Source organism: Sciurus vulgaris (genome assembly GCF_902686455.1).
Source record: "Sciurus vulgaris genome assembly, chromosome: 16".
Classification (NCBI taxonomy): domain Eukaryota; kingdom Metazoa; phylum Chordata; class Mammalia; order Rodentia; family Sciuridae; genus Sciurus; species Sciurus vulgaris.
Window position 1 is genome coordinate 59,065,256 of NC_136477.1, and position 27,334 is coordinate 59,092,589.

At 41.2% G+C, this 27,334-nt stretch overlaps 1 protein-coding gene across 4 annotated transcripts in view; it reads right to left on the reverse strand.

Annotated features, from left to right (window-relative positions):
• Positions 1–27,334, reverse strand: part of LOC306646022 (cadherin-related family member 3-like) — a 77,346-nt gene that overhangs the window by 43,797 nt on the left and 6,215 nt on the right. For 3 of the 4 annotated variants that reach the window (XM_079114389.1, XM_079114391.1, XM_079114388.1), the window contains exons 2-4: positions 24,465–24,661; positions 18,941–19,112; positions 17,573–17,661 (exon numbers count right to left, since the gene is read on the reverse strand). In XM_079114389.1, coding sequence (XP_078970515.1) covers positions 17,573–17,661; positions 18,941–19,112; positions 24,465–24,661 — 458 coding nt within the window. The remainder of the gene's footprint in view (positions 1–17,572; positions 17,662–18,940; positions 19,113–24,464; positions 24,662–27,334) is intronic. The other variant, XM_079114390.1, reaches the window with a different exon arrangement.

A 27,334-nucleotide genomic window follows, 5' to 3' on the forward strand; every position in this document is an offset into this window, starting at 1 on the left:
CAACATAGTGAGGAGAGCTGGGGCCTCAAGAGTTCAATCTCCTTTAAGAGCAGGGATCATAAGGGCTGGGGTGGTGGCTCAGTGGTTAGAGCGCTTACCTAGAACATGTGAAGCGCTGGGTTCACTCCTCAGCACCACAGATAAATAAATAAAGGCATTGTGTCCATCTACAACTAAAAAAATAAATAAAAAGAGCAGGGACTTAGGAACAGTGGATTCTTCAGGGTCTTCAGTCTCATTAGAATAAAAATAATATCTGTGATGGGGACCAGTTAGTCTGGTTGTGTGCATCTTTCCTGAATCATCTCACTTAAATCTCGAAATGATGCTGAGGTTGGCACTCCTCTTAGCTTAGCCCTCCCTTACAGGAGTGGACACCAAGGCTTGCAAACATTGAAGAAATGCCACGAGAATACAGATCCAGTCTTCCTGGGAGAAACGCAAGATGTCTTTCTATTATTTATTTATTTATTTTTATTTTATATATTTATTTACTTATTAATTTATTGGTGTCAGGGATTGAACTCATGGGTGATAACCACCAAGCCTCATTCCCAACCCTTTTTATTTTTTTATTTAAAGACACAATCTTGCTAAGTTGCTTAGGGCCTCACTGAATTGCTGAGGCTGGCCTCAAACTTGTGATCCTCCTGCCTCAGTCCCCCAGGATTACAGACATGTGCCACCGCATATAGCTATTTTTTTAAAAAAATGGAGTTGAACTTACTTTTTAAATGTTTCAGGTGAAGATTAAAGAATGTACACGGGTGAAAACAATTAGAGAGCAGTTCAGTGTTACTGTTTACAGAGGAAGAGAAGAGAGGGAAAGGAAGAGAAGAAAGCAGAAAGGGAAAGACCAGGGAGTCTGAAACACAGCTCTGATAAAACTGAATGTCTGAAGGTGCAGCTGAGGAGCTTGAACTGAGAAGCAAAATAAGAAAGAGTCGGCAGAAAGGTAGGGAGCCAGGTGCGGTGGTGCAGGCCAGTCATTCCACCAGCTCAGGAGGCTAAGGCAGGAGGATCGAGAGTTCAAAGCCAGCCTCAGCAACTTAGCGAGGCCCTAAGCAACTCAGTGAGATCCTGTCTCTAAAAAAATATTAAAAAGGGCTGGGGATGTGGCTCAGTGGTTAAGCACCCCTGGGTTCAATCCCTGGTACCAAAAAACAAAAGAGGAAGAAGAAAAAAGCAAAAGACAGGAGAAAAACCAGGAATGTTTATTATCACAGAATAATATTAATATTAGCTAGTAATTATTGAATGCTGCATGCCAAGTACTTCATTTGTATTACCTTATTTAATCCTCATAGTAGCCCTAAGGTAGAACCTATCAATAACTCTATTATAAATAAACAGAAGGACAGTGGGTTTTACCAGGATTACCAAGACAGAAATGACACAGTTCAAATTCTCACCTAAGCAGGGTGTGCTGTTCTGCTGATGTACTGTGTCTAACTTGGTTCGACCCAGGGAAATATTTTCTTATGAAGAATTAGTACAGAGTATGATCCAGACTGACTTTTCTAATAGCCAAATAGGCTGTGCTCATTTTAAAGCAAGAAAGATTGGCTAATGGCTGATCTGCCACAAAATCTTTTTATTGGAGAAATGCATTTTTTTTTCCTTTTTTAATTGTTTTAAAATTTTATTCATTCTTTTTAGTTTTACATGACAGTCAAGAGTATTTTGACACATCATACATGGAGTGTAACTTCCCATTCTTGTGGTTGGACATGGTGTGGAGTCTCACTGGTCGTGTGTTCATATATGAACGTGGGAAAGTGACGTTCCCTTCATTCCACTGTCTTTCCTGTTACCAACCTTCCTACATTCCCTTCCCTTCATTCCCCTTTGTCTAATCCAATGAACTTCTATTCTCTGCCTGCCTCCATTGTGGGTTAACGTCTGCAAATCAGAGAGAACATTCGGCCTTTGTTTTTGGGGGGATTGGCTTATTTCACTTAGCATGATAGTCTCCAGTTCCATCCATTTACCTGCAAATGCCATCATTTCATTCTTCTTTAAGGCTGAGTAATATTCCATTGTGTATATAAACCACATTTGAAAGATGCATCTTTTAAAAAGAGAACTTCAAACTATAAAACAAATAAAACTCTAAACTCAATATTAATTATTATAGTATTGGCTTGCGTGTTCACCCTGGAGCACTTTACCATAAGCATTTACTAAGACAGAAGTACTACGGCTCTTGGGCTTGTCCTTGAAAGTCATTGAAGTTTCTCATGACATCTGGCTACTTTCCTCCAGAGTGTGATAGCACTGTCTTACATTCCCTTCATACGCAGTAGAAATAGTTTTCCACTCACAAGCTTCCACCAGACCATTACAAGCCCTGGTTCTTCCTGATGCACACTGCTTTGTGATTCTAATTCACTGTCCCAATAGCTTGCTAATGTATCAGACCTGGTATGTTGTGTGCAACTCAGCAGTTTGCCTCAGTGACCTTAGTTTTGAACATGTGTCTTAGGGTTTTCCCCAGAAACAGCCCCTGAGATGAAAATGTATATACAAGTGATTTAGTAAAAGCTTCCAGAAAATTGGTGGACAGAGAAGAGAAGGAAGCCAAGTAAAAGTGCAATGATCTCAAAGTCCCAGGGAGACAACTTCAGCCTCAAGAGTATGTGTTAAACTTCAGAACTGTCAATCAAGAAAAGGGAAGGAGATGTAGCTTCTCAGGTATCTCTTGCTTTTTCCACTTGTAAGAAGCACCCCAAGGTATTTTTCTGGCTGAATGAAGTGAAAGCACAACAGAGTTGGTGGGGAGTGAGATGCCCAGCAGAAAAAAAGGGACCAACTCGATCGGGGAAGAAAATTCCATTGTGTGTGTTTTTGTCATTGTTTGGGGGGAACGGTCGTTTTGGCTCTTGTTTTGTTGTTCTGTTTTTTTTTTTTTTGGGGGGGGTGCTAGAATTGAACCCAGGGCACTAAGCCACGTTCCCAGCCCTTTTTATTTTTCATTTTGAGACAGAACCTCCCTAAGTTGCTGAGGCTGGCCTCCACCTTAAGATCCTCCTGCCTCAGCCTCCTCAATTGCGGGAATTACAGGCATAAACGACCACACCCAGCTCAAACTTCCTTTGTCACAGACGCTGAAATTAATATTTGGTTGAATCATGCTAAAAGCAGAGTGGGTCGCTACATTTAGAAATCAGTTACCTTATATGTAACATTTAATCATGTCTCATAAGCTGTAATAACTGATAGCAACTGGGCTTCTTTTCAACTCTGAATTGATTGGCGAGGGCTACTCAAAGCATTGTAGGCAGAATAAAAAGGTGAGCCCAGGTTGGAGAAGTGCCATATTCAATTTGTGAATACCAGTTACCAGCAAGTGAGAAGACATCACGTACTGTCAGTAACTTCAGTGTTGAAGGTACTATTAAAATGTTCAGGGAGCTTTTTAAAGATACAGGTGCCTGACCCCCCTCCAGAGATCCTGGTTTAATCGGTCTGAGGAGGGGCCCTGGCATCTATGTTTGCTAAAAATATTCCACTTGATTCTATTGTTGCCTTCGAGGTAAAGAACCATGGTAACGTGGAGCATGAATTACCTGGCTATTTTCCATTTGTCCCAAGAAATGTTTTCAGGAATACTTTAATGAATTAAATCCTCCTAAAATTTAATATTTTATTATAATTTCTTTTTTAGTCTTACAAAACAAAATTATTTTCCAACATGACATGACAAAATATTTTTGTTCTGTCTTATCCTTACCAGGCCTTCAACCACGTGCTGACTTCGAACAGACCAATCTTTGTTCATTGGCTTTGTGTGAATGGACTGAAATTATTGACTTTTTTTTACATATCCTGTCAATAATCACACCCAGGTGTATTTATCTTTATAAGACAATAGCTTTGACACATAGAAAATGTCATCAGAAGCGGACATAGTGGTGCACACCTGTAATCCCAGCAACTCAGGAGGCTGAGGCAGGAGGATTGCCAAGTTAGAGGCCAGCCTCAGCAATTTAATAAAAGCCTAAGCAACATAGTGAGACTCTATCTCAAAATAAAAAATAAAAAGTGCTGGGGATGTGGCTCAGTGGTTATATGCCCCTGGGTTCAATCCCTAGTACCAAAAAATTGAAAAAGAAAACATCATCAGAATGTATACACTTGTAATTCATACAGCAAAACTAAGAATAATTTGCTATGCAACTGTTCGGAGTTCACTGCCTATAGCAAGATGACTTAGCAATGGGGTGACTACTGCCTATGATATGTTACAAACTCGCATGCCCTCTTGTGGAGGATGTTGGAGCTTTGCAGTTATAAAGTAAATACTGCCCCCAAAATATACTTATTAAGAGCATGATTGTGGTTTTCTCCAATCGTCTGCCTTTCACGTGGAGAATTAAAGACATTTTCTAGATAATTAAAGCTTTCCTTAAAACCCCTTTCCCCTAACGACATAGCTATGCACCTCCATTCTCAAATTCATCTGGCTAGCCTATGACTTAACTAAATGATGTTTCATCACATTCCAGAATTTTCCAAGAAATGTCATAGTGGATGACTTAAACTCCCCCTGAAACACACACACACACACACACACACATACACTTTCTCTCTTGGTGTCAGAAAGAAATGAAATTTTAAAGTGGGGTTTGGTTCGAAGATGGGAACACTAGGTACAACTCAGAAATGAATCCTTTCAGTGATTCTGCAAACCCTTCCTAACAGTCTGCTGTGCTTGAAGAACAGGGCCCATGGATTGATGAGGGGAAGGAAAAACACAAAACCAGATAATACCATTTTGTAAGAGCATTGAAATGTCTATCAGAGCCCAAATCAATCAGGTAAAAACACAAAATTCCTTCGCTGTGTTAACTGGCATTCAGCAGTTCAAAGAATTTGTCTAAAAGATGCAAAAGTTGTGCGTAAGCAGAGTTGTGTAGGCAGGCAACGCCCAGGTGAAGTGATGTCATGTGAATGTCAAAACACTTGTTTGTTTTGGTGGCTGTTGACCTGGCAAAGGTGAATCATTGCCAGATCTTCATTTTCTTTCTCTGAGTAGTCTTCAATATCCGGGCAGGTTCCTGCATAGTGACTCCTCAGATGCTGCCCCTGCCTTTCCTCACATGTCCTTCTGTTTGACACTGACCACAGCTGTGGTTTATTGTTGGTGGTGGTTTGTTTTTTATGGGGTTTTTGTGTGTGTGTGTTTGTTTTGTTTTTTGGTACCAGGAATTGAACCCTGGGGCACTTAACCACTGAGTCACATCCCCAGCCCTTTTTATATTTTATTTAGAGACAGGGTCTCACTGAGTTGCTTAGGGCCTCACTAAGTTGCTGAGGCTGGCTTTGAACTCGAGATCCTCCTGCCTCAGCCTCCCGAGCCACTGGGATGACAAGCATGAGCCACTGCACCTGGTTCCTTGAATCTTTTCTATATCCACACTTACTCCCTGGACATCTTATTTAGTCCCTGGCTGTAAATCCCATGTACAAGCTGATAACTCCACATTAATATTCTAGCTCCCAGGTCTATGCTCAACTCCAGGTTTGTTTTGGGGGGTTTTTGTTTTGTTTTTGTTTTTTAATCTAGCCGTTACTCTTCCTGGATACCTAATTGGCTTCTTAGTCTCAACTTGCACAAAACAAATCACTTGCTTTTCTTCCCCAACCCCATTCCTCTTCAGTGAGTTGTTCAGGCCCCAATCCAAGAAGCTGTCTGGATGCCTCTCTCTCCTTTACACTCCACATCCAATTTGCCTACGAGTCTGTCAACAAGGCCTTCAAAATGTAGGCAAACTGCTGCAGTGTTTAGGAATGAAGGAGAGAGCTTCGTTTGCATCTTACAGTGCTGGGGGTGTAGCTCATGGGTTCAGCAAACCCTTAACCTGTATGAGGCCCTGGAGTAATCCCAGCACCCCGCTCCCCAAAAAGCAACTTACTAGGAAGTGCTTCCAGGAAACAGAAGAAACTGATAGACCCAGGCAAGAATGGACAGCTGGGTAATCATGCAGACAGGGTCAAACAGCCATGGTAGGCTCAGGGTGGGTATACAGGTGATCACTCCATTTTCAACACTTTCAACTTTTCTGTATGTTTGAAACATTTCATAATAAAAAGTCATTGGATTTTATCTATTTTCCCAAATATATAAATATATAAAATCCAGTGAATGCTCCCCATCCCAAGCTGCTATCATCTCTCACACCATCATCTCTCACCTTGATGATTACAATCACCTCTGAATGGTTTCCTAATTTGCACTTTTGACTTTTTATAGTCCATTTTTTACCATACAGTAACTTGATCTTTTCTGTCAGTAATAACATGTCTTCCCCTATCTAAAAATTTCCAAGTAAATCCCACATCAAGCAAAACAAAACACCAAAGTTTTTTCCAATGTTTATATATCCCAATATCAACTTTGCAACTTCTTATTCTTGGCTTTGCAGACATAGCAATATCTTTGCAGTACCTTCAAAAGGTGAAGACTGTTCTCTCCACAGGGCCTTTGCACTTACTGTTGCCTTTGTCTGCAATATTCTACCCAAGATACATGCATGGTCCCCCACGCCATATAATTCACTCAGATCCCTGATCCAATATCATCTTCTCAGAGAAGCTCTACCTACTCTGACCCTATGCAAAATAATATGCACCATTCACCGCTCTCTCTCCATTACTCTCTCTCTCTCTCTCTCCTTTTGCCTTTATTTTCTTTCCCTATACTACTTACTAGCTGATATAATATCATTTATCTGTTATTTGGTCATCGACAGTTTTCCCTCCTGGACTATAAACTCCATGAGTTTGGATGCTTTATTAATGCTGTACTCGATATTCTATTTTCAGACCTAGAACAGTGCATTCAGAACAGGCAGTCAATAACTCTTCATACAATTGATAAATTGACACAATTTTAACTGTTTTGTAGTGACTATATTTTCAGAAATTTTGAAGATTATATTCAAAATTGAAACATTGAAAGCTCTTTTCTTGAAAAATATGTCATTTTAATACCTGTCTAATTTACTTGTTTTATTTAAGCCTATCACAGACCCAGGGGACTGTTATGAACAAGATGAACCCAATTCCTGCTTGTATGGAGCTTATATTTCCATGAGAGGTAATTTTGAAATGGTGATGTGCGATTAGGGCTTGAGAAGACAAGAGGAAACCATTTCTTTGCCAAGTTATACCCAACACTAAAAGTTAAGTGTTTTGAACCATTTCTACAAATGCTTTCAGAGGAAGAGAAGGTTTAATATTGACCAAAATAGACGAGATGAAAAGAGATTTTGAAATCTTCATATTATGAATAGGCTCTGTATTCACAGGACAGAGTTAAGGAAGATTTGGTAAGTGTTGATAGGCTGGTTACTGTAGAGTCTCAAGAGATGGAGCAAGATGGTGGCCAAGTAAGTTCCTCCAGCCATCAACTTCCCAGACACAACAAGCTGAATACCTATTCACACACTAGCTCCCTTCACAAGAGCTAAGGAAATCAAGTAAGAGACCATAGAGCCTGCATCTAGGATTTAAAAAAAATAAATAAATGAAAATATGCATTGCAGGAAGCTTCTAGTGTCACTTATGTAGTTCAGCTCCAACACCTCCTGCTTATGAAGACAGAGAAGGAAGTCCAGGCCTTACACTTGGAACCCAGTACCAGGCCCACCACAGTGAAGCCCAGTGCTGGACAAAGTCCCATATACCCTCCTGCCAGGACAATAGCCAGAGACTGAGCTGCAGGAAGCACCTTAGGCCTAGTTGTCCAGGCTGCTGACTACTGCTACTACCCCTCCCCCAATATGGGGCTGCAGAGTGGAGAACAGAAGTCCATCTACTAGGGAGTAGGGCAGGAAAACTAGCACAAGGCTCTACCTTGGGCCCAATGCTAGGCCCACCAACCCATCTCACCACAGGAACTGACAGCCCTGTGTGTGGACCATAACTGACAGACAGTCTTTACACTTGCCTATAATCAGGCACAGAACCGTGCTTGGGTGGGACAGAATCTAGTTTTGGCATACCAGTTCCAGCCCTGGAGTGAGTCCTGCACATACCTGCCCTCCACCCAAGACTGTGCAGGCCTTTTGCAGCCATGAAACTCAGGGGTGACCTAGTTTAGGGTTAACTTTGATAGCTAAGGGATTTTTATCCACCAACATCAGGCAGAACCACTAGGTATCACCAGGCCAGTACTCACAGATAGGACTCTACGCTCACTCTGAAGACAGGCAGAGAATTGTACCCCAATGCAGTGAACTCAGGTTTGGCCTGCATCACTGACAGAGATAGCATGGGCCCCACTGCACACCTGAGATTGTGGGGGTCCTTGTACTGTGAGACTCATGTGTGAACTCAGCAAAGTTGCATGATACAAAATCAGCATACAAAAATCCTTAGCATTGCTACCTGCCAACAGCAAATGATCTGACAAAGAACTCAACAAAGCAATCCCATTTTCAAGTTGCAGTAAAAATAATCAAATACCTAAGAATAAATTTAATAAAGATGGAAGTCCCAGAGACTTGGGAGGCTGAGGCAGGAGGATCTCAAGCTCAAAGCCAACCTCAGCAACTTAGTGAGGCCCTAAGCAACTCAGTGAGACCCTGTCTCAAAATAATAAAAAGGGACCAGGGACATGACTTAGTGGTTAAGCATCCCTGGGCTCAAAAAAATAAAATAAAATAAATGAACACAAAAAAATACATACAAAAAAGAAAGATGTCTACAGTGGAAATTATAAAATATTGATGAAAGAAATTGAAGATGCCATATAAATATGGAAAGAAAGAATGTGTTCATGGATTGGAAGAATCAATGTAATCATACGTCCATGCTACCTAAAGCAATTTACAGATTCAGTGCAATCCCTATCAAACACCAATGGCACTCTTCACAGAACTAGAAAAAAGCAAATTTAAAATTCAGATGGAACCACAAAAAATCCTGAATCGCCAAAGCCATTTTGATCAAAAAGAACTAAATGAGAGGTGTTACACCATCTGACTTCAAAATGTACTACAAAACTGAAGTAATCAAGCAAAACATAGAATGGAACAAAATAAAGAGCCCAGAAGTAAACCCAAGCATCTACAGCCAACTTGTTTGTTTTTGACAAAGAAAGGGTGGTCTTTTCAAGAATTGGTACTGGTCAGGTGCAGGGATACTTGCCTGTAATACCAGCAACTCGGGAGGCTGAGACAGGAGGATCTCAAGTTCAAAGCCAGCCTCAGTAACTTAGTGAGACCCTAAGCAACCTAATGAGACTTTGTCTCCAAATAAAACATAAAAAGGGCTGGGGATGTGGCTCAGTGGTTAAACACTCTCTGGTAACCTCCCTCATCCCCCAAAAAGGCAATAAACCTAAATAGATATTTCGGGGGGAAAAAGACTAGAAATGATCAACAGGTAAATTTTTAAAAAATGTTCCACATCACTAATCATCAGGGAAATGCAAATCAAACCCAAAATGAGATATCACTTCAGCCCAGGAAGAATGACTATTGCCAAAAAGTCTAATGATAACAAGTGCTGAATGGGAGGAGGAGAGAAGAGAACTCTTACACACTGTTTATGGACATTAGTAGAGATACTGTGGAAAACAGTCAGGAGTTTTCTCAAGAATGTTAAAAAGAGAATGGCCACATGAACCAGCTATCCAACCTAGAGGTATATATCCAAAGAAAAAAAATTAGTATGTTGGAGAGACATCTGCACAGCTGTGTTCACTATAGCAATATTCACAATAGTGAAGAGCATTGGAATTCACCTAAATATCCATCAGCTGGTAGATAAAGCAAATGTGGTATATATGCACAAGGAATACTATTCAGTCATAAAAAATGCTATCCTGTCATTTGCAGTCACATAGATGAAACTGGAGATCTTTGCGTTCAGTATCGTACTTAGGCCCAGCGAGGCAAGTCATTGTGTTGCCCAGATGATGTCATTCATAGGAAGAATTCTAAAAAGCTGATCTCACAGAAATGGAAAATAGAACTGGGATTACTGTGGGCCAGGGAGAGTAGTGGTAGGAGGGATGGGGAAATATCAATTGACAGATAGTAAGCTAGGAGCAAGAAGCTCTAGTGTACTGTTGCACAGTAGGGTAAATATAGATAACATTAATCTCCTATGCAATTCAAGAAGCTAGAAGAAAGAATTCTGAGCTGGGTGCAGTGGTGCACACGTATAATCCCAGTAGCTCCAGAGGCTGAGGCTCAGATCCTGAATTCAAAGTCAGCCTCAGCAACTTAGCAAGGTCCTAAGCAACTCAGCAAGACCCTGTCTCTAAATAAAATATAAAAAGGGCTGGAGATGTGGCTCAGTGAGTAAGCACCCCTGGGTTCAACCCCTGCTACAAAAAAAAAAAAAAAAAAAAAAAAAAAAAAAAAAATTTTTTGAAAGTTTTAATAAAGATAGGATAAATGTTTACAGAGATAACTTTAAGCATTACAAAATGTATACATGAGTTGAAATTGCATGTTTTCTCTTCATTGCAATCCCAAGTCCTAATACATTCTCAGAGTAATTAAGGCTCAGAAGAAAGAAATAGACTCCTATTTATTAATTTTGCCTGCAAAATATGTACTGAAATGACATGACCTGAATTTCCAACCTTGAATGCATTTTACCTATTTGATGTGTATTTCTTCGCACCTGTGAAAGTCATAAACATTGAAAACATAGAGGCTATTCAAAGGACCGGGGCTTTTTTTTACAAAAAGATTGCACTTTAAACAATCCATCAAAGGCAGAATTACCACCTCAAATTGTAAAGCAAAAATTTACATATTCTGGTTTCTAATGCAATGGACTCATCTTTTTTCTTCCCTTTCATGTTTGTTTTACAGCTGAGTTATAAAGTAGGAGTATATAATTAAAATACTCAGACCCATAATTATAAGCTCTGCTACAGAATAATTGTTGAGCCTTTTGATGATTCCATCGCTAATTATGCCCCTTAGAAATTCCAAATATCACTTTCCCATAAAAAGCTGATCATTGTTAGCCTTCAGTCAATATACTTGACTGAGGGGAAGATAATGTTTATTTCCACATGTTTATCTGTGGCCTACATTGACTTGGCACCCTTATTTTAGCAAGGAGGGAAAGATAATGAATCCATAGACATAGAGTTACATTTATCATTAAATGGGAGATTTGTTTTTCTCCTTCACAAGCTACCACGAAATTCTCAGAAACTGCTCCTTATTTGGAACTTTTAAAATCTCTCCCAGAAGTTATTAGGATGTTGATTTGGTATTCTACGTCCTAATATCTGATGCCTGAAAGAAAATAAGGATCTGTTAATAGAATACCAGTATATGTTCGAAGATCTATGTTCCAAGATTTGTCACTGACTTTGGGGGTACCCTGAATTAGCAGTTTGACCTTGGAGACACTTCCCTCCACTCTCCACCCGCTCCTGCCCCTCCCCCACTGCCCCACTACAATGCTTATCCAGAAAAAGCTGAGGTGCTTAGTCCTTACACGATGCTGTTTCTGTAGACACATGGAGGCACAATACCTTACTTGGAAAGATATCTTTTAGGGCATAAGTTTATTTCACTATTAAGAAACAAAAAGATGCAATAAATGGTAAGCAAGAGAATTCTCTCACCCCTGTTTCTTGCTCAGAGGCCTCTACACTGTCCCAGGAAGCAGGATTTTTCAAGCAGAATTGAATTGAAATAAGGTACTCAGACTTCCAGATGGACTGTAAATATAATCAATAATACAGGAGGACACCCGCTACTCACCACCACTACTAGCATGGTCACTGTGTCAGGAAGGGTAAGGTCACATGGACTGAGGTGGGGAGGGGCTTGTGGTAAGGATGGGATGGGATGGAATGTAGAGAGTTGGGTTAGTGGAGGAGATCCAAGGAGGCAACCGGAAGACACTCAGGGAGAGGGGTTATGTTCAGAGCTGCAAGTCACGCGGTCACCATCTGTCACCCAGAGACCTCATTACTGTCATGTGTAAAGGTAGGTGTTTTCGTCAGCTATTTTATTGCTGTGATAAAAAGACCTGACAAGAGCAATTAGAGGAGGAAAAGTTTATCTGGGGGCTCACAGTTTCAGAAGTTCAGTCCATAAACAACCAGGTTCATTCCTCAGGGCTCAAGGTGAGGCAGAACATCATGGCGGAAGAGTGTGGTGGAGGGAAGTGGCTCAGGACATGGCATCAGAAAATAGGGTGAGAAGGAGAGAGAAAAAGAGAGAGAGAGAAAAAGTTCTGCTCAACCAGGACAAAATATAAACCCAAAGGCATGTACCCATCAACCCACCTCCTCCAGCCACACCCTACCTGCCTTCAGTTACCACTCACTTAATCCCATCAGGGGATTAATTCATTGATTGGGGCATCTCACCTCTGAATGTTCTTACATTGCCTCACACATGAGCTATAGGTGGACACCTGATCTAATCCATCACAGAAGGGGAAGAGTCTTCTGTCTATAGCTAGTTTGAATCATTCCAAGATGAAATCTGTTTAGTTGCCTCCTGAATGTCCCTTAGCTTCCTATCCTCCATTTTTTGTTTGAAATTAGTATAGCTCTTTCCACTTTCCCTGGTTTGGTGTTAGCCCAGTATACGTTTCTCTGTTGCTTTGCTTTTTTTTTTGGACCAGGGATTATTATTGAACCCAGGGGCATTTAACCACTGAGCCACATCCCCAGCCCTTTTAATTTTTTATTTAGAGACAGGGTCTCACTGAATTGCTTAGGGCCTCACTAAGTTGCTGAGACTGGCTTTGAACTTGTTTCCTCCTGCCTCAGCTTCCCGAGCTGCTGGGATGACAGGCGTGCACCACTCCACCCAGCTATCATCCCTCTGCTTCTAATCTGAGTTTTTATATTTAAAGTAAATTTGATGTAGACAGTATATAGTTGTTTTTTTTTTTTTTTTTTATGAATTTCACGTTGACCAATCTGTCTTTCAATTGATACTAGTTGAATTAATATCTACTATGGTTGAAACTGTTTTCCATTTGTTGCTTTTGGTTTTTGTTTCTCTTTTTTTTTTCTCCTTTGTTCTGTTTTAAATGAACATTTTATATTATTCCATTTTATTTCCTCTCCTTTTTAAAAAAAATTTAGCTATTGCCTCAGAATTTCTAATACACATTTTTAACTCATCTTAGTGTCAAATGATACTATACTATTTTATGGGTAGTATAGATATCTTAAAAATATTCTCCATTCCTCCTTTCTATCACTTGTAAAAATACTGCCATTTATTTTTCTCATCCATGTGTTATAATCACCCAACACACTGTCACTGTGAAGCTTATCTCTTATGTCATTTAAAAATGAAAATGCATGTTTTACCATTCATTCATTTCTCTGATGTCCTTCCTTTCTCTATGTAGATCCATGTTTCTGACCTATATTATTTCTTTCTCCCTGATGAGTTTGCATCAATGAAAGTTCTTTAACATTTCTTGCAGAGTATGTATGTTGGTAATAATATTCTGTTTTTATATATTCTGAAAAGGTTCTCATTTCTCCTTTTTTAAAAATTAAGTCAGGCTGGGGCTGGGACTCAGTGGTAGAATACTTGCCTGGCATGTGTGAGGCACTGGGTTTGATCCTTAACACCATGTAAATAAAATAAAGGCATTCTCTCCATCTACAACTATAAAAAATAATTTTAAAAATAAATAAATTAAAATTAAGTCATGCCAGTGTGGTGGTGCACACATGTCATCCCAGCCACTCAGGAGGCTGAGACAGGAGGATCTGGAGTTCAAAGCCAACCTCGGCAAAAGAGAGACCCTAAGCAATTCAGTGAGACCCTGCCTCTAAATAAAATACAAAACAGGGCTGGAAATGTGGCTCAGTGGTTAAATGCCCCTGAGTTCAATTCCTGGTACCAAGAAAAAAAAAGTTAAGTCATATTTAACAATTATAATGGCATGAAGAGGTGTGCAATTTGATGACTTGGTATTCATTTCACTAGATAAAGAATTTTTTTATTTTATTAGAATTCTTTGTCGTTTTTTCTTTCTTCCTTTCAATACTTTATTTCATTCTACTCTCTCTTTGCTTCCATGGTTTCTAATGAGAAGTCTGCTGTATTGTTATTCTTATTCCTCTTTAGGTATTGTGGTTTATTTGCCCTCTGACTTTTTTCAAGATTTTCTCTTTGTGCCTGGTTTTGTAAAACTTGACTATGTCTAGGGGCACACATGTGTGCATATGTGCATGTGTGTGTGCATGTGTATACATGGGCATATATAAACACACTCATCTGTAAATATATGTGTAAAGCTAGATGAAATAAGGCTCAAAGTCTCCCTTCTCTCACCTGGGAGAATAGAATTTTGCTATGGGGAAGCCTTTAGATTTATTCTGCAACGATTCTCTTCTCTTACCTCTGCCAAGATCTTTCTTGTCTCTTTGCCATGAGAACCTGATGGAGTTCCTGGTGGTATACCCATGCAAGTATACCCCCTGTCCAAAACTGTGGCACCAAGGAGTTTCTCACCGACATTCTACTCTACACTTAGCCTCTGATAATTCTGATCATTCAACACAACCTTGTAAGTCTTCCTAGGAGTTCCTGGCTCCATCTACGTCTGTTCCAGCTAAGCAGAGGTTGGCTGTGATACTCTGGATTCACCTGTCTCTCCAGATCTCACAGTGGAATTTTGCCCTGATGAGTTCAAGAAAGGTTGTTGCTTTTGTGTCTGTTCAACTTTTCTTTGTCATAAGGATGAGAGGGGACCACTTGTTCTGTCTCAGAATACCACCTGCACCATGGTATCAGATATCCTTAACATATGGAGTAAGAGTGGTTATTATGGTTTGGATATGAGGTATCCCCCAAAAACTCACTGTGAAACAATGCTAGAGAATTCAGAGGGGAAAGGATTGGGTTGTGAGGGCCTTAACCCAGTCAGTGAATTAATCCCTGATGGGATTAACTGAGTGGTGACTGGAGGCAGGTGGGTGTGGCTGGAGGAGGTGGGCACTGGGGGCGTGGCTTTGGGGGCGTGGCTTTGGGTATATATCTGTATCTGGAGAGTGGAGTCTCTCTCTCTGCTTTCTGATCACCATGTGAGCTGCTTCCCTCCACCACACTCTTCTTCCATCATGTCCTGCCTCACTCTGAGCCTTGAGGAATGGAGCCAGCTGTCTATGGACTGAGACCTCTGAAACTGTGAATCCTTGAATAAGCTCTTCCTCCTCCACAATTGCTCTGATCGGGTCTTTTAGTCACAGCAGTGGAAAAGCTGACTAAAACAAGGGCGGTACAGCATGAAGAGCCCTACTCCTGAAATCCACATGGATCTGAAAATGGATGAAATCCAGTCTTCTTATATTAACATTTATTCTATGGGCAATGTCCTTCACATGGACTTCCATCCTTCATCACTAATAAGCAGCCCCAGACATAGGTCACGTTATATCAATTTTATAGTGGGATCTAGTGCAACCTTTCTACTTTATGGACTGCTAGTTAAACATCACACAAAATGTTATTGGATGATACACTTTTAAGTGCTATGGACAAATCCCAAATTAACAGGTCTCATTAGACACTTACAGAAAGCATTTAACATACTGCATACTGTGAATTCAGGGGCGATATGTAGACATCCTTTCCCAAAATCATTATGTCACAAGATCTTTTATTTCAGTGGAGCACTTGGTGTAACTTGTGTTTTATGAAATACACTTTGGGAATTACGGGTATTTTAGAAAACACCAACATCTGAAAAACGACGGAACATGGATTTGAATCCCAACTTAGTTACTTACTGTGCAGGTGAATGTTCCTAGTCTATAAATTAAAGTCATAATACTTTAGTTTATTGACCCATTAGGTAACATAGCAAACAATAGAATTTGCTTCAGGGATTAATATGAGGACTTGATGAAACAAATCATGTGCCTATCACATATCTACTTAAGAGTTATTAGTGTTATTACTAATCGTCATCACATATCAGGCTCCAAAACAGTGGCAAGATCTTGACCACATTAGAACTGATTTTTCTCTGAATCAGCCTGAAGTCTTAGACAAATAAATGTGGTTATCCAGTAGTCAGAGTACTTGAAAAACACATCTGGTCTGGTCTATTGTGTCAGAGGATGTGTGTAGGAGTGTGTCAAAGTGGAAAGTTTCCACAGCCTATATCACGACTGAAATGTCATTCCACGTTTGGTAAAGTTCACAAAGAACATCGCATGGACTTTCCAAATAAGGATCTGATTCTCTTCTGAGAAAAGTATAGGGCTAAGACCCAGAAGCATTTAATCTGTATGAGCAAGTATTTGGTGGTGGGGGGGGGGGGGTCCATCACTTGAAGTGAATGACTTTAATTCATTGTCCAAGAAGTCATTCTGATTGCATGTTAGAGTCACAGCTAACCCCTATTGAACTGTCCTGCATTTTCCATCCTAAAAGGTCAACATGGTGGGCGAGCTGCCGTGGAGAGCACCAAGGAAGCAATTTCAATATGATATCTGATTCCTGTGTGGCTGGAGCTGTTCAATGCTAGATTTAATACTATAATCTGGAACATGTTGATTTGGAGCAATATGCATGATTAGGTGGTTTAATTGTGTGTTGTAAAGGAAGCTGTGACCTTTCCCATCCAATCCTGGATGCAGCCATGCACTGTTGGGAGGAGGAGAAGACAAATGTGTGTGGGTGTGACAACCACGCTGTTCTTTGTATCATTATTCAAGTGTATTCCACAATCTTAAAAACCATGTGGACAGGACCCCAGAGATGAGTGGCCATCCACCTCTAAAAGCAAAGATCCAGTAACTGACCTGTAAATGTTGAGCATACAGCCTCAACATGAACAAGACTCTCATTTTCAGCCAGTTTGGGAAAACAAGACAACATTAAAAAAATTTTTTTAAATGTGTTATTCTGGCCTATAAATCCATTAGCTAAAAACATTGCAGCTGAATAATGCCATGAACGTTACCCATAGTGTCAAAAATCAAGGCAGCAATATTGGTCCTGCCATTTGCAAGATGTTTTACCTTTCAAAAACGACTTTCATGTTCATTATGATTGATCACAAGGAGAAAAGCAATACAAGAGATGAGAAAGCAGGTTTCATTTCCCCAAATTTACACTTGAACCCAACGAAGCAGAAATGTTAGGTGATTTGCATTCCTGAAGTGAGGACTTAAACCCAAGTTTCTTGGCACCAAGTCCATATTTTCTTCCCTCTCTAGAGCATTATAAAGTGGGAGGACAAGACCCAGAGTCCTTTTCCTAAAGTCACACATAAATTCTGCCAGAAAAAATGGGTTATTTCTCTACAGTGTGTGCAGCCAAACATTCCAAGAACAAAATGAAAACAGCTTGGCATCTTCTGTTAAAAGTTACCTACAGATGAGGCTGGGCTTGCCGGCACAGAAGGAATGCAGAGGGTAAGCAATTACCCAGACATCTCAGACCTCAGTCATTGTCCCCTGAAAGGTCCTAACGGTACGTTTGGAACCTGAGCAGTGGGTGTAAGTGATTTGATGGTCTCTGTGGCTTTATATCTGCATGCACCCACACATAAAACCACAAGACACTGGTATGCTTTGTTCTAAAACATAAATTACCTCCAAAGCAGCATCCTCTGGGTCCCTGGCTGTTGCTCGGTAAATGACGGTGCCCGGGGCAGTGTCTTCTAGGATATAAATCTCAGTAACTGCCAGAAAAGGTACAAGGGATGTGGTTGAATGAGTTTCACACCATTCTACCCAAGGGAAAAAACCCTCATCCAATCCTGTATTTTAGATAAAACCTAGGGTATTGTACTTCCTCAATACAAATGTTTTCATAGAGTGTTTCCCATTAAGCCAATAGTTAGGATGATGGTAATGATGATGGCAGGCACCATTTACTTAGTGTCAACTATGTGTCAGATATAGAGGAAAAAGATTGAAAAATTTAAGCTGGGCACAGTGGCACACGCCTGTAATCTCAGCAGCTCAGGAGACTGAGGCAGAAGGATCATGAGTTCAAAGCCAGCCTCAGCAACTTAGTGAGGCCCTAAGCAACTCAGTGAGACCCTGTCTCTAAATAAAGCATTTTTTTAATGGGCTCAGGATGTGGCTCAGTGGTTAAGTGATTCTGGGTTCAATTCCTGGTACAAAAAAAAGAGACACAGTGACAGAGACAGAGAAGAGAAAGGGAGAGTGAAAAGTGAAAGAGATTGTTATGGTTTGAATGTGAGGTGTCCCTCCAAAAGCTCACGTGTGAGATAATGCAAGAAGGTTCAGAGGAGAAATGACTGGGTTGTGAGAGCCTTAACCCAATCGGTGAATGAATCCCTGATGGGATTAACTGAGTGGTGACTGGAGGCAGGTGGGGTGTGGCTGGAGGAGGTGGGTGTGGCTGGAGGAGGTGGGCACTGGGGGCGTGGCTTGGGGGTATATATCTGGTGAGCTGCGCTTAGTCTCTCTTCCCTCTCTGCTTTCTGATCGTCATGTGAGCTGCTTCCCTCCACCACACTCTTCCACCATGATGTTCAGCCTCACCTTGAGCCCTGAGGAATGGAGCCTGCTGTCTATGGACTGAGACCTCTGAAACTGTGAGCACCCAAATAAACTTTTCCTCCCCTAAAATTATTCCTGTCAGGTCCTTTAGTCACAGCAGCAAAAACGCTGACTAAAACAGAGATGTATAAGTGGTAGCAATCAGAGCAAGAAGGACAGGAAGCTTCTAGTTTAATAGACACACTCCTAATTAAATTATCATACAACCAAAAGAATAATTTTGGTGCCCTGAAACCGAACAAATTAATTTATCATTATCATCACTGAACAAATTACTGTCCCTTTCCATGTGACCAAACACAGGTCACCCTTGTTGTTAGTGTTGTCCCTATCAAGCTTACAGCCAGGGTCTCTTGAGAACACCCAGGACCCAGTGCCTACAGCTATATCCATGGGAGCCTCTTTCCTCCAAGGAGAGACCCTCCATACCTTGGTTCCCCTGGGCAAGGGATCCAGTGAAGGTGGGTGGCTCATTCACATCAGCAATCTGGATTAACATGGTCTGGGATGCTGTTGTCCCTTGGTTGTCTTTGGCGTAGATTATCAGGGAATAGAGCATCACCATCTCAAAGTCCAGCTTGGGTACTCCAGTGGTGAGTAACTAAATTTAAAAAAATAAATAAATAAGTACAGAATCGTGGAGCAAAACAACTGGCTTCATTGGGACACATTGGGAATATTTTAGATCTATAATCTTCAATATCAGTCAACATTTTGTTGTTGTTGTTGTTTTGTTTTTTGGGGGTTTTGTTAGGTTTTTGTTTTAGCTTTTGTTTTTGTTTTTGAGATGGTCTCTAACTATGTTGCCCTAACTGGCCTCGAACTCTTGGGGACTAGTGATCCTTCCCACTTCAGCCTTCCAAATAGCTGAGGGTTTAGGCGTGCCCCTCCATGCCCAACTTAAATTAATATTTTGAAAAAGGCATAAAAATCTTGAATTTAATCCAGATGCAGAGATACATGCCTGTAATCCCAGTAGCTCGGGAGGCCAAGGCAGGAGGATCCCAAGTTCAAAGCCGGCCTCAGCAAATTAGCAAGGTCCTAAGCAACTCAGTGAGACCCTGTCTCTAAATAAAATACAAAAAAGGGCTGAGGATGTGGCTCCATGATCAAGTGCCCCCTGAGTTCAATCCTCAGTATCATAAACAAAACAAAACAAACAAACAAAAAAAAAAAACCTTGAACTTAAAATGTGGAAGTAAGATGGTCTGGTATATTAAAAACCTTCAGGAGCAAAGAGCTCACTCATGTCATGTCAAATGATTCCCCGCCCCCATTTTCCCACCCTTCCATGATTCTTCCACATTCCAAAGTTAACCATTTACTGAGCCCCAGATTTAATTGGTCAAGGATTATCCTGAGCTCTCTTCAAACACCTCTATCTCTTCTTGCAAAGTAGGCACTAGGTGCAGAAATTGGAGACTTGAAGTTCTGCAACTTGGCCAAGATTTCACGGGTAGAAATGCAATGAATTTGGACTCCATCTGACTTTGCACTCATACTCTTCATGAATCTAAACTGGGACCCAACATGGCAGAATCAGAATCCCCCTTGTCTCTCCCCTGTTCACTCATCTTTATGTCCTATTCTAGGTTTCCTTCACGGTTTTCACACTGACTTTTGAACTGCCCTCTTGACCTGAGGATCCACCCCTCCACCTCTCCTGAGGTTAAGCATCCATAGAACTGGATTCCAATCCCACCTCTGGTGTGAAATGGCTCCAAGACTCTGGCTATGGTCCTTCAGCTCTCTGACTTGGTTTTCTTTATCCTTGCATGAGATCACTAGTGTCATTTCCATGTCTACCAGGATACCAAGAGTTTAGGGAATAGTGTTCTGAAATATTTCTTACTGATGAAATAGTGGAAAGCAAAGATTTTTATTGAGAAGCAATACTCACTGGAAGGGGTTGGATACTTGTCTTCGGACACCCCATGTCAAATCATGGACCCCTTGTCTATGCTGAAATGCAATCTAAGAAAGCACTTACTATGTGTTAACTGCAAACATTTAATAGTAATTACATCATTCAACACTTAAAAAAAAAAAAAAAAAACCACCAGTTTGATTGACAGGTTAGTATGTCCATTTTACAATCAAAGATATAGAGACTTTAAAAGATCATCCAGCAAGGAACAGGGAGGGTGCAAACACACCTTTGACACCAAAGTCAAGTCCATCCACGTGGCTGCCTGTACATCAGTAGATCACTGGTTCTCAGAACAAAAGGATCATAATGTCACCCAGACAACCTTATGCCAATAGAGCTAGCATTTGTTGATCAGTCTCTTAGTGATCGAAATTATGCTCTACTCTTTGCTTCTGTTAGTCATCAAAGCAAACCTGCGAGGGAGGTCCTAATGTCATCCCCACTTCAGAGAGAAGGAAACTGAAGCTTAGGTTATAGAAGATAACTGGGAAATTCATGCTGCAGGTAGAAGCAGAAAATGGACCTGACCGTGCCAGTCTGTTCCCGATACCCTTGCATCATCCAGAACTGCCACGGACAGTAACACAGAGTGGTGTTGCCATGGTCCCAGGCAAGTCAGCAATACTCAGGCATTGATAGCATTCTCTACTGAGCACTTAGCCCAGGCTGGACATGATCTCTTCAAGTGTCACAGTTTTCCCATGGAGCAAATACTCTTGGCATCCCCAAGCTGCTGTTGAAGAAACTGAAGCCCAGAAGTTAGACATTTTGCCTATGGTAACATAACTAGTAGTAACTGGGATTTAAAGCCAAGTCTTCCTGATTCTAGCTCTTTTATTTCTCCACATGCTAATGATTCCTGATAAGTTCATTTAATGGCACAAACTGGTTCTAAGATCGACACAGTTTTCCAGCCTCAATTAAGCACAACAGCTTTGTCCTTAAGGAGCTCTCCGATCCAAGAAGCACCATCCAATGCTCAGACTGCCATTTTCACGTGCTTTGCTCTGTCCTGGGACAGCAACTGTCTCCATTCTTGAGTATCAGGCTTCACATCAGCTCTCAACAAATATTTTTTTTAAGTCAGTCAAAATTCTCACTAATTGCACTTGCACTTGGAAGACGACAGGAAGATGGTTTAAGTTCCCCTCGGGTGGATGCCTCCCATCCAGAGAACAGGAAGTGTGCCCAGAAAAGGTGACTTGGATTCACTCCCCCATCCTGCCGAGGCAGCCCCTTTTGTGATCCTCAACGACAGGTAGCAATTTGAAGGTGACATAACTGGAGCATACCTTGTCTCATTCCCATTGATGGATCATACCATTGGTTCATTTTGTTATTGTTCACCATTGTTTCTCCGAGAGACTTGTTTGGCGCCGTGTTTTGTTGGAGAGCCTGTCCAGCCGCCCCTGCTAAGCTCTACCAGTCTTTTGCAAAACAAGCAGCACATGTGTCACGGTGGAAAGTTCCACAAAAGACAATGGTATGCTAAACCCCAAATAGAACAGTATGTGCTTTTTTTACTGTAATATCATAGAATCAGACATCAATTCATTTCATGTACCCTTTAACTGCAGCTGTATTTCTGTGATACAAAAACTGTTTCATAATCAAACTGTTTCTAAAGCTATCTAGAGCTGGTCTATGAGACAGCTTTGATACTGTGGTCACATCTTTCTTAAGTTATTTTTTTGACTATCTGCAATCTGGCTACTATGATGAAGAATTGATTAGATTAGAAATGGATTTGCCAGAGTGCCAATTATTGTGTGTTAACTACTTGTCATGAATCAAGCAGTAAGATGACACGTTGCATACATTACCTCACAGGAACTTTTCATCAGTCCCTGAGTGAAGTGGTATTATTGTTAACATCTCGTTATACGGAAAAGAAAAAGCACAGAAAGCCAAGTAATTTACCCAAGGTCATATTGTTACTAATTGGAGTAGCTATGATGAAAACCGGGTTTATCAGGCTCCAGACTCTGTGCTTTGGATAGTGATGCTCTGAGTGGCCCACGCCTGTAATCCCAGCAGCTCCGGAGGCTGAGGCAGAAGGAGCTGAGTTCAAAGCCAGTCTCAGCAACTTAGTGAGGCGCTAAGCAGCTCAGTGAGACCCTGTCTCTAAATAAAATACAAAAAAGGGCTGGGGATGTGGCTCAGTGGTCTAGTGGCCCTGGGTTCAATCCCTAGTACCAAAAAAAAAAAAAAAAAAAAAAAAGATTCTCATTTCCTCTCTCTCTCTCTCTCCCTCCCTCTCTCTCCCTCTTTCATGCACATGCACCCACAAAGAAGAAGTAGAAGAAGGAGAAGGAAAAGAAGAGGAAGGAGAAGGAGGAGGGGAAGAATAGAATGAGGAGAACAGAAGACCACTGAACACTCTTTGCTATCATTTTGCTGCCGTTTGGACTTGTAACAAATATCGTATGAAAACCAAATGTGAGCTAGCATTTTATACCAAACTGAAGTTAGACACAAATTTAAAAATCTGAGGATAGCAGCGTTTGGCAAAGTTATTCAAGAGCCTCATAACAGACCTCCCTTGCCCCTTTTAATCTGTTCTCCTCACAACAGCTAGAGCGAGCCTTTAAAGATAGAAGCAAATGTCTCTTTTCTGTAAGACTCTCCAGTGGTTTCTTAGATGTGGGAGGACTTCATAACATCTCCAATGATTTACCTTTTCCTATATGTATGTCCTTTGCCATGTTCCTTCTACTAAAGGAGTTGACTTTGCAGTTCCTTCTACTAAAAATAGAGCATATTTCTCCACCCCCTGGCTTGGATATGTGACTTACTTCAGCCCATGAGATATGAGGAGACTTGGTTCTTGACATGTTCATGAGAGGTTGAGATTATCCTCTTGTTGTCCACCTTTTGCCTAGAGAGGAATATGCCTCTGCTAGCCAGTGTCCCGAGGATCATGAGAGGCACAAAAGAAAGACCTGAACTCAATTGCAGCCTGAAACCAAACCAGGCTAGAGTAGCTAAACCACATGTTGCTCATAAGGACATGACTTACAGCACAAAGCAGCATGACCTCCATGTTCATGGTGGTTCCCTCACTCTCAAGTTCCACAGGGGCAGTACCTGCGGACCAGGGAAATGCTGCGCATACAGTGGGTTTTATCATATTTGAGGGACCCTGATCTTAAGGAACCTGAAGCTCTTATAATAAGCAATAAGCCTGACTGCTGTGCATACAGTTGGTTGCATCATATTTGAAGGACCCTGATCTTAAGGAACTTGAAGCTCTTATAATAAGCAATAAACCTGACTGCTGTGCATACAGTAGGTTGTACCATATTTGAGGGACCCTGATCTTAAGGAACCCAAAGCTCTTATAATAAGCAATAAGCCTGCCTGAACACTGCCCCAGTGGGGGAAAAATACCTTTTTTATACCTAGATGGTATATCTAGGCCCATGGCCCATGCAGACTCTGCCCGTCACCTCCTTTGCTATCTAATCTATCACTGTGCTTCTGCTTCTGCTCTTGTTCCATCTGTCTCAGTCTCTTTGCCTCCTCGTGCTCCTTTGTTCTACCAGGCCTTGACAAGTACTATGGCCTCTACCTGGAATTTCTCTCCTTCTTCATCTATTTAATTTCTTCCCATTCTGCAGATGGCTTTTCATGTAGCTCTTTCTCAAGAATCCTGACCAGGTCCTATGTCCCCTGTAGGTACTCTCACAGACCTGTGGGCCTGAATTTCCTGGCTCTTGGTCACATTTAAAATGTTATAGTTGCATGCATATTCACCTGATTAATCTACATCCTCTAAGCCAGTAAATAACATGAGGTCAAGGCATTGAACTGCATCTGATCAGAGCCTCAATAAATATCTGTAAAATAAATGGATCATGATCTTCCCATGGAGTTTTTAAGAGTATCTGACACATTATAGGGTCCCAATGAGTAGGTGTTAAGTTAATAACATACAGTAGGTAGTGAGAAGGGAGAGGGTGACAGTTTCATTTGAGACCTCTTGGGGTACCAAGCGATAATACTGCTTGCCTACATACTTACGTCCCATCGATGTGTGGCTCTCTGAGACAGCACGAATGGATGAACCACAGGGTTTGCATTCATAATCACAGGATCTCCAACCAGAGAAGTGTGAGGGGAGACAGACAGGGTGATCTCCGCAACCCGCGTGTGCTCAGAAGAATTTTCCAGAAGAGGACCGAGATTCTCAATGATGAATTTGGGAAGAGCTAGAACGTCTTAAAGGAAACATAAAACTTTACTTTTTAAAAAAAGAATTTCTGCAAAACTTTCCCATCTGCTTTATGTTTTGAAACCCACAAAAAAAAAAAAAAAAAAAAAAAAAAAAAAAAAAAAAAAAAAAAAAAGAAAAAAACTTTTAGTTCCTTTTTTATTAGAAGTTTTAAAAATCAGTTGAGTTGGCTTGGTGAGGTCATCAGGGATCTGGGAACGTCTTGTTCTTGCAACTTCTCAAGTTTATGGACACCGGCAGAAGATGTAAGGTTCTTACAGAAGGCACAACAACCAGCATGAGCCTCATGTTCACATTCCCTTTCTTGTTCCTTAAAGTCCCCGAGGACAACACGGAGGGATCCTGGTGGATGGTGTGCATTTATATCACATTTGAGAAACCCTAAGCTTAGAAAACCCAGATCTTTAAAACTGAGCAGAAAACCTCCTGACCTTTGCCCTGGATGGAGAAAATAACCTCATTATACTAGATGACAAACAAACCATCCCAAGAGTGGCAACATTCTTGACAAGTCAGTCCAGAACAAAGACAGCCTATAACTTTTGGGGGTGGTTTTTTTTTTTGTTGTTGTTGTTCTTTTTAGATACACATAGCAGTAGAGTGTATTTTGATATATTCTACATACATGAAGCATAACTTATTCTAATTAGGATCCCATTCTTGTGGTTGTACGTGAGGTGGAGTCTCACTGGTCGTGTATTCATATATGAACATAGGAAAGTGACGTCCCCTTCATTCCACTGTCTTTCCCATTCCCATCCCCCTCCCTTTCCTTCATTCCCCTTTGTCTAATCCAGTGGACTTCTATTCTCCCTCCCCCACCCTGCCTTATCATGTGTCAGCATCCACATATCAGAGAGAATATTCGACCTCTGGTTTTTTGGGATTGGCTTATTTCACTTAGCATGGTGGCCTCCAGTTCCAGCCACTTACCAGCAAATGGCATAATTTCATTTTTCTTTATGAACAGCCAGTAACTTATTCACAATGTGTACAGAAGTGTAAGAGGGCCATGGAGAACTGTCTTCCAATAAGGGTTGGCCTCTTTTCTTTTTGTTTCTGTACAAACTTTTTTAGATATGTGTATCAAATGCTCATCCCATCTATACTCACTTCTACATGCTGAAGTCATTTGCACAGTAATCTACTACTCTTTCTGGGGAGCAGCTCAGTCCACACAAAGGACAAGCCAGAGTGCCAGAGTTAATGCCGCTGGAAGCAGCCTTCAACCAGGGGCCAACGTGGAGGCCAGTATCCCCACCCTTCAGTCTGGCGTCTCCTTTGGATTTCTGAGTTCCCCAGTGGAATCGAGCTCTGGGCCTTCACCCATTGCCTTCCATTCATTGTCTTGCTTTCTTATCTCTCTACCATGTTTCCTGGGATCCCCTCACAAATAAATGACTCTTGAATCCTTGTCTTGTGGCTAGCTTCCAGGAGAATCCACACTCAGGCAAGGTGATCAAATTTTTAAGGGTTCTTTTTTAGCTATGCTTGGCAGTTGAATCCATTTTGGTACTACACATAATAAAAGCATGGGATATATTTTATTCTAGTTAAGACCCCATACTTGTGGAGGTACATGTGGTGGGATTCACTGTGATATATTCATATATGAACCTAGAAAAACTGTGTCTGATTCGTTCCACGGTCTTTCCTTTTCCTATCCCCGCTCCCTTCCCTCCATTCCCCATTGTCTAATCTACTGAACTTCCTGCAATGGTTTTTCCTAGTAAGAGACGAGCATCAGGGAAATCAGACAGCTATCAGTTAATTTAGATTAGCCCCAAAATTTGAAAAGGTCTCTAGTCTTGCCATATCTAATCCCGCTCATTACTCTGGGCTCATCTCTCTACATTCCCCTTTTCACACACTCTATTCCAAATCCTTCCTTCTATTTCTCTAGTCCATATATATATTGTGTATGATGCACTTTTTGTTTTCCAAACTTCTACCCATCCCTCAGGTCCCCTTGTACATCACTTCCTTCAGAAAACCTTCCCAGGCACAGTGGCACAGGCCTGTAATGCCAGTGGTTCAGGAGGCTGAGACCAGCTGTGAGTTCAAAGCCAGCCTCAGCAACTTAGGCCCTAAGCAGCTCATGTCTCTAAATAAAATACAAAATAGGGCTGGGGATGTAGTTCAGTGGTTAAGTGCCCTGGGTTCAAGCCCTGGTGAAGGAAGGAAGGAAGGAGGGAAGGAGGGAAGGAAGGAAGGAAGGAAGGGAGGGAGGGAGGGAGGGAGGGAAGGAAGGAAGGAAGGAAACCTTCCCTGGCCTGCCCCAGTTGACTTGGATACCCCTTCCCAGGAATTCCATATCACTCCATCATGAGGATTCAAGACATAACAAACTTCCACTTGTGTGAATTCTGGGGAACCATAAACTCTAACTGAAAAGAGTACCTACCACCTGTTTGTTGAATGAATGATAAAATAATAGTACTAACTGTTCATAGGACATTCTTTCCCATGGAGTTTTTCCATTTAATCTTTACCCCTGGAGTGGGGCTGCTATCATCACTTCCATTTTGCACATGGGAAAACTGAGGAACAGAAAGGTAGTGACCTCCATTTCATGCTAGTCAGAGTGGCAATTAATAGGAATACAAGTAATATTAAATGTTAGCAAGGATGTGGGGAAAAGATTCACTCAGACATGGCT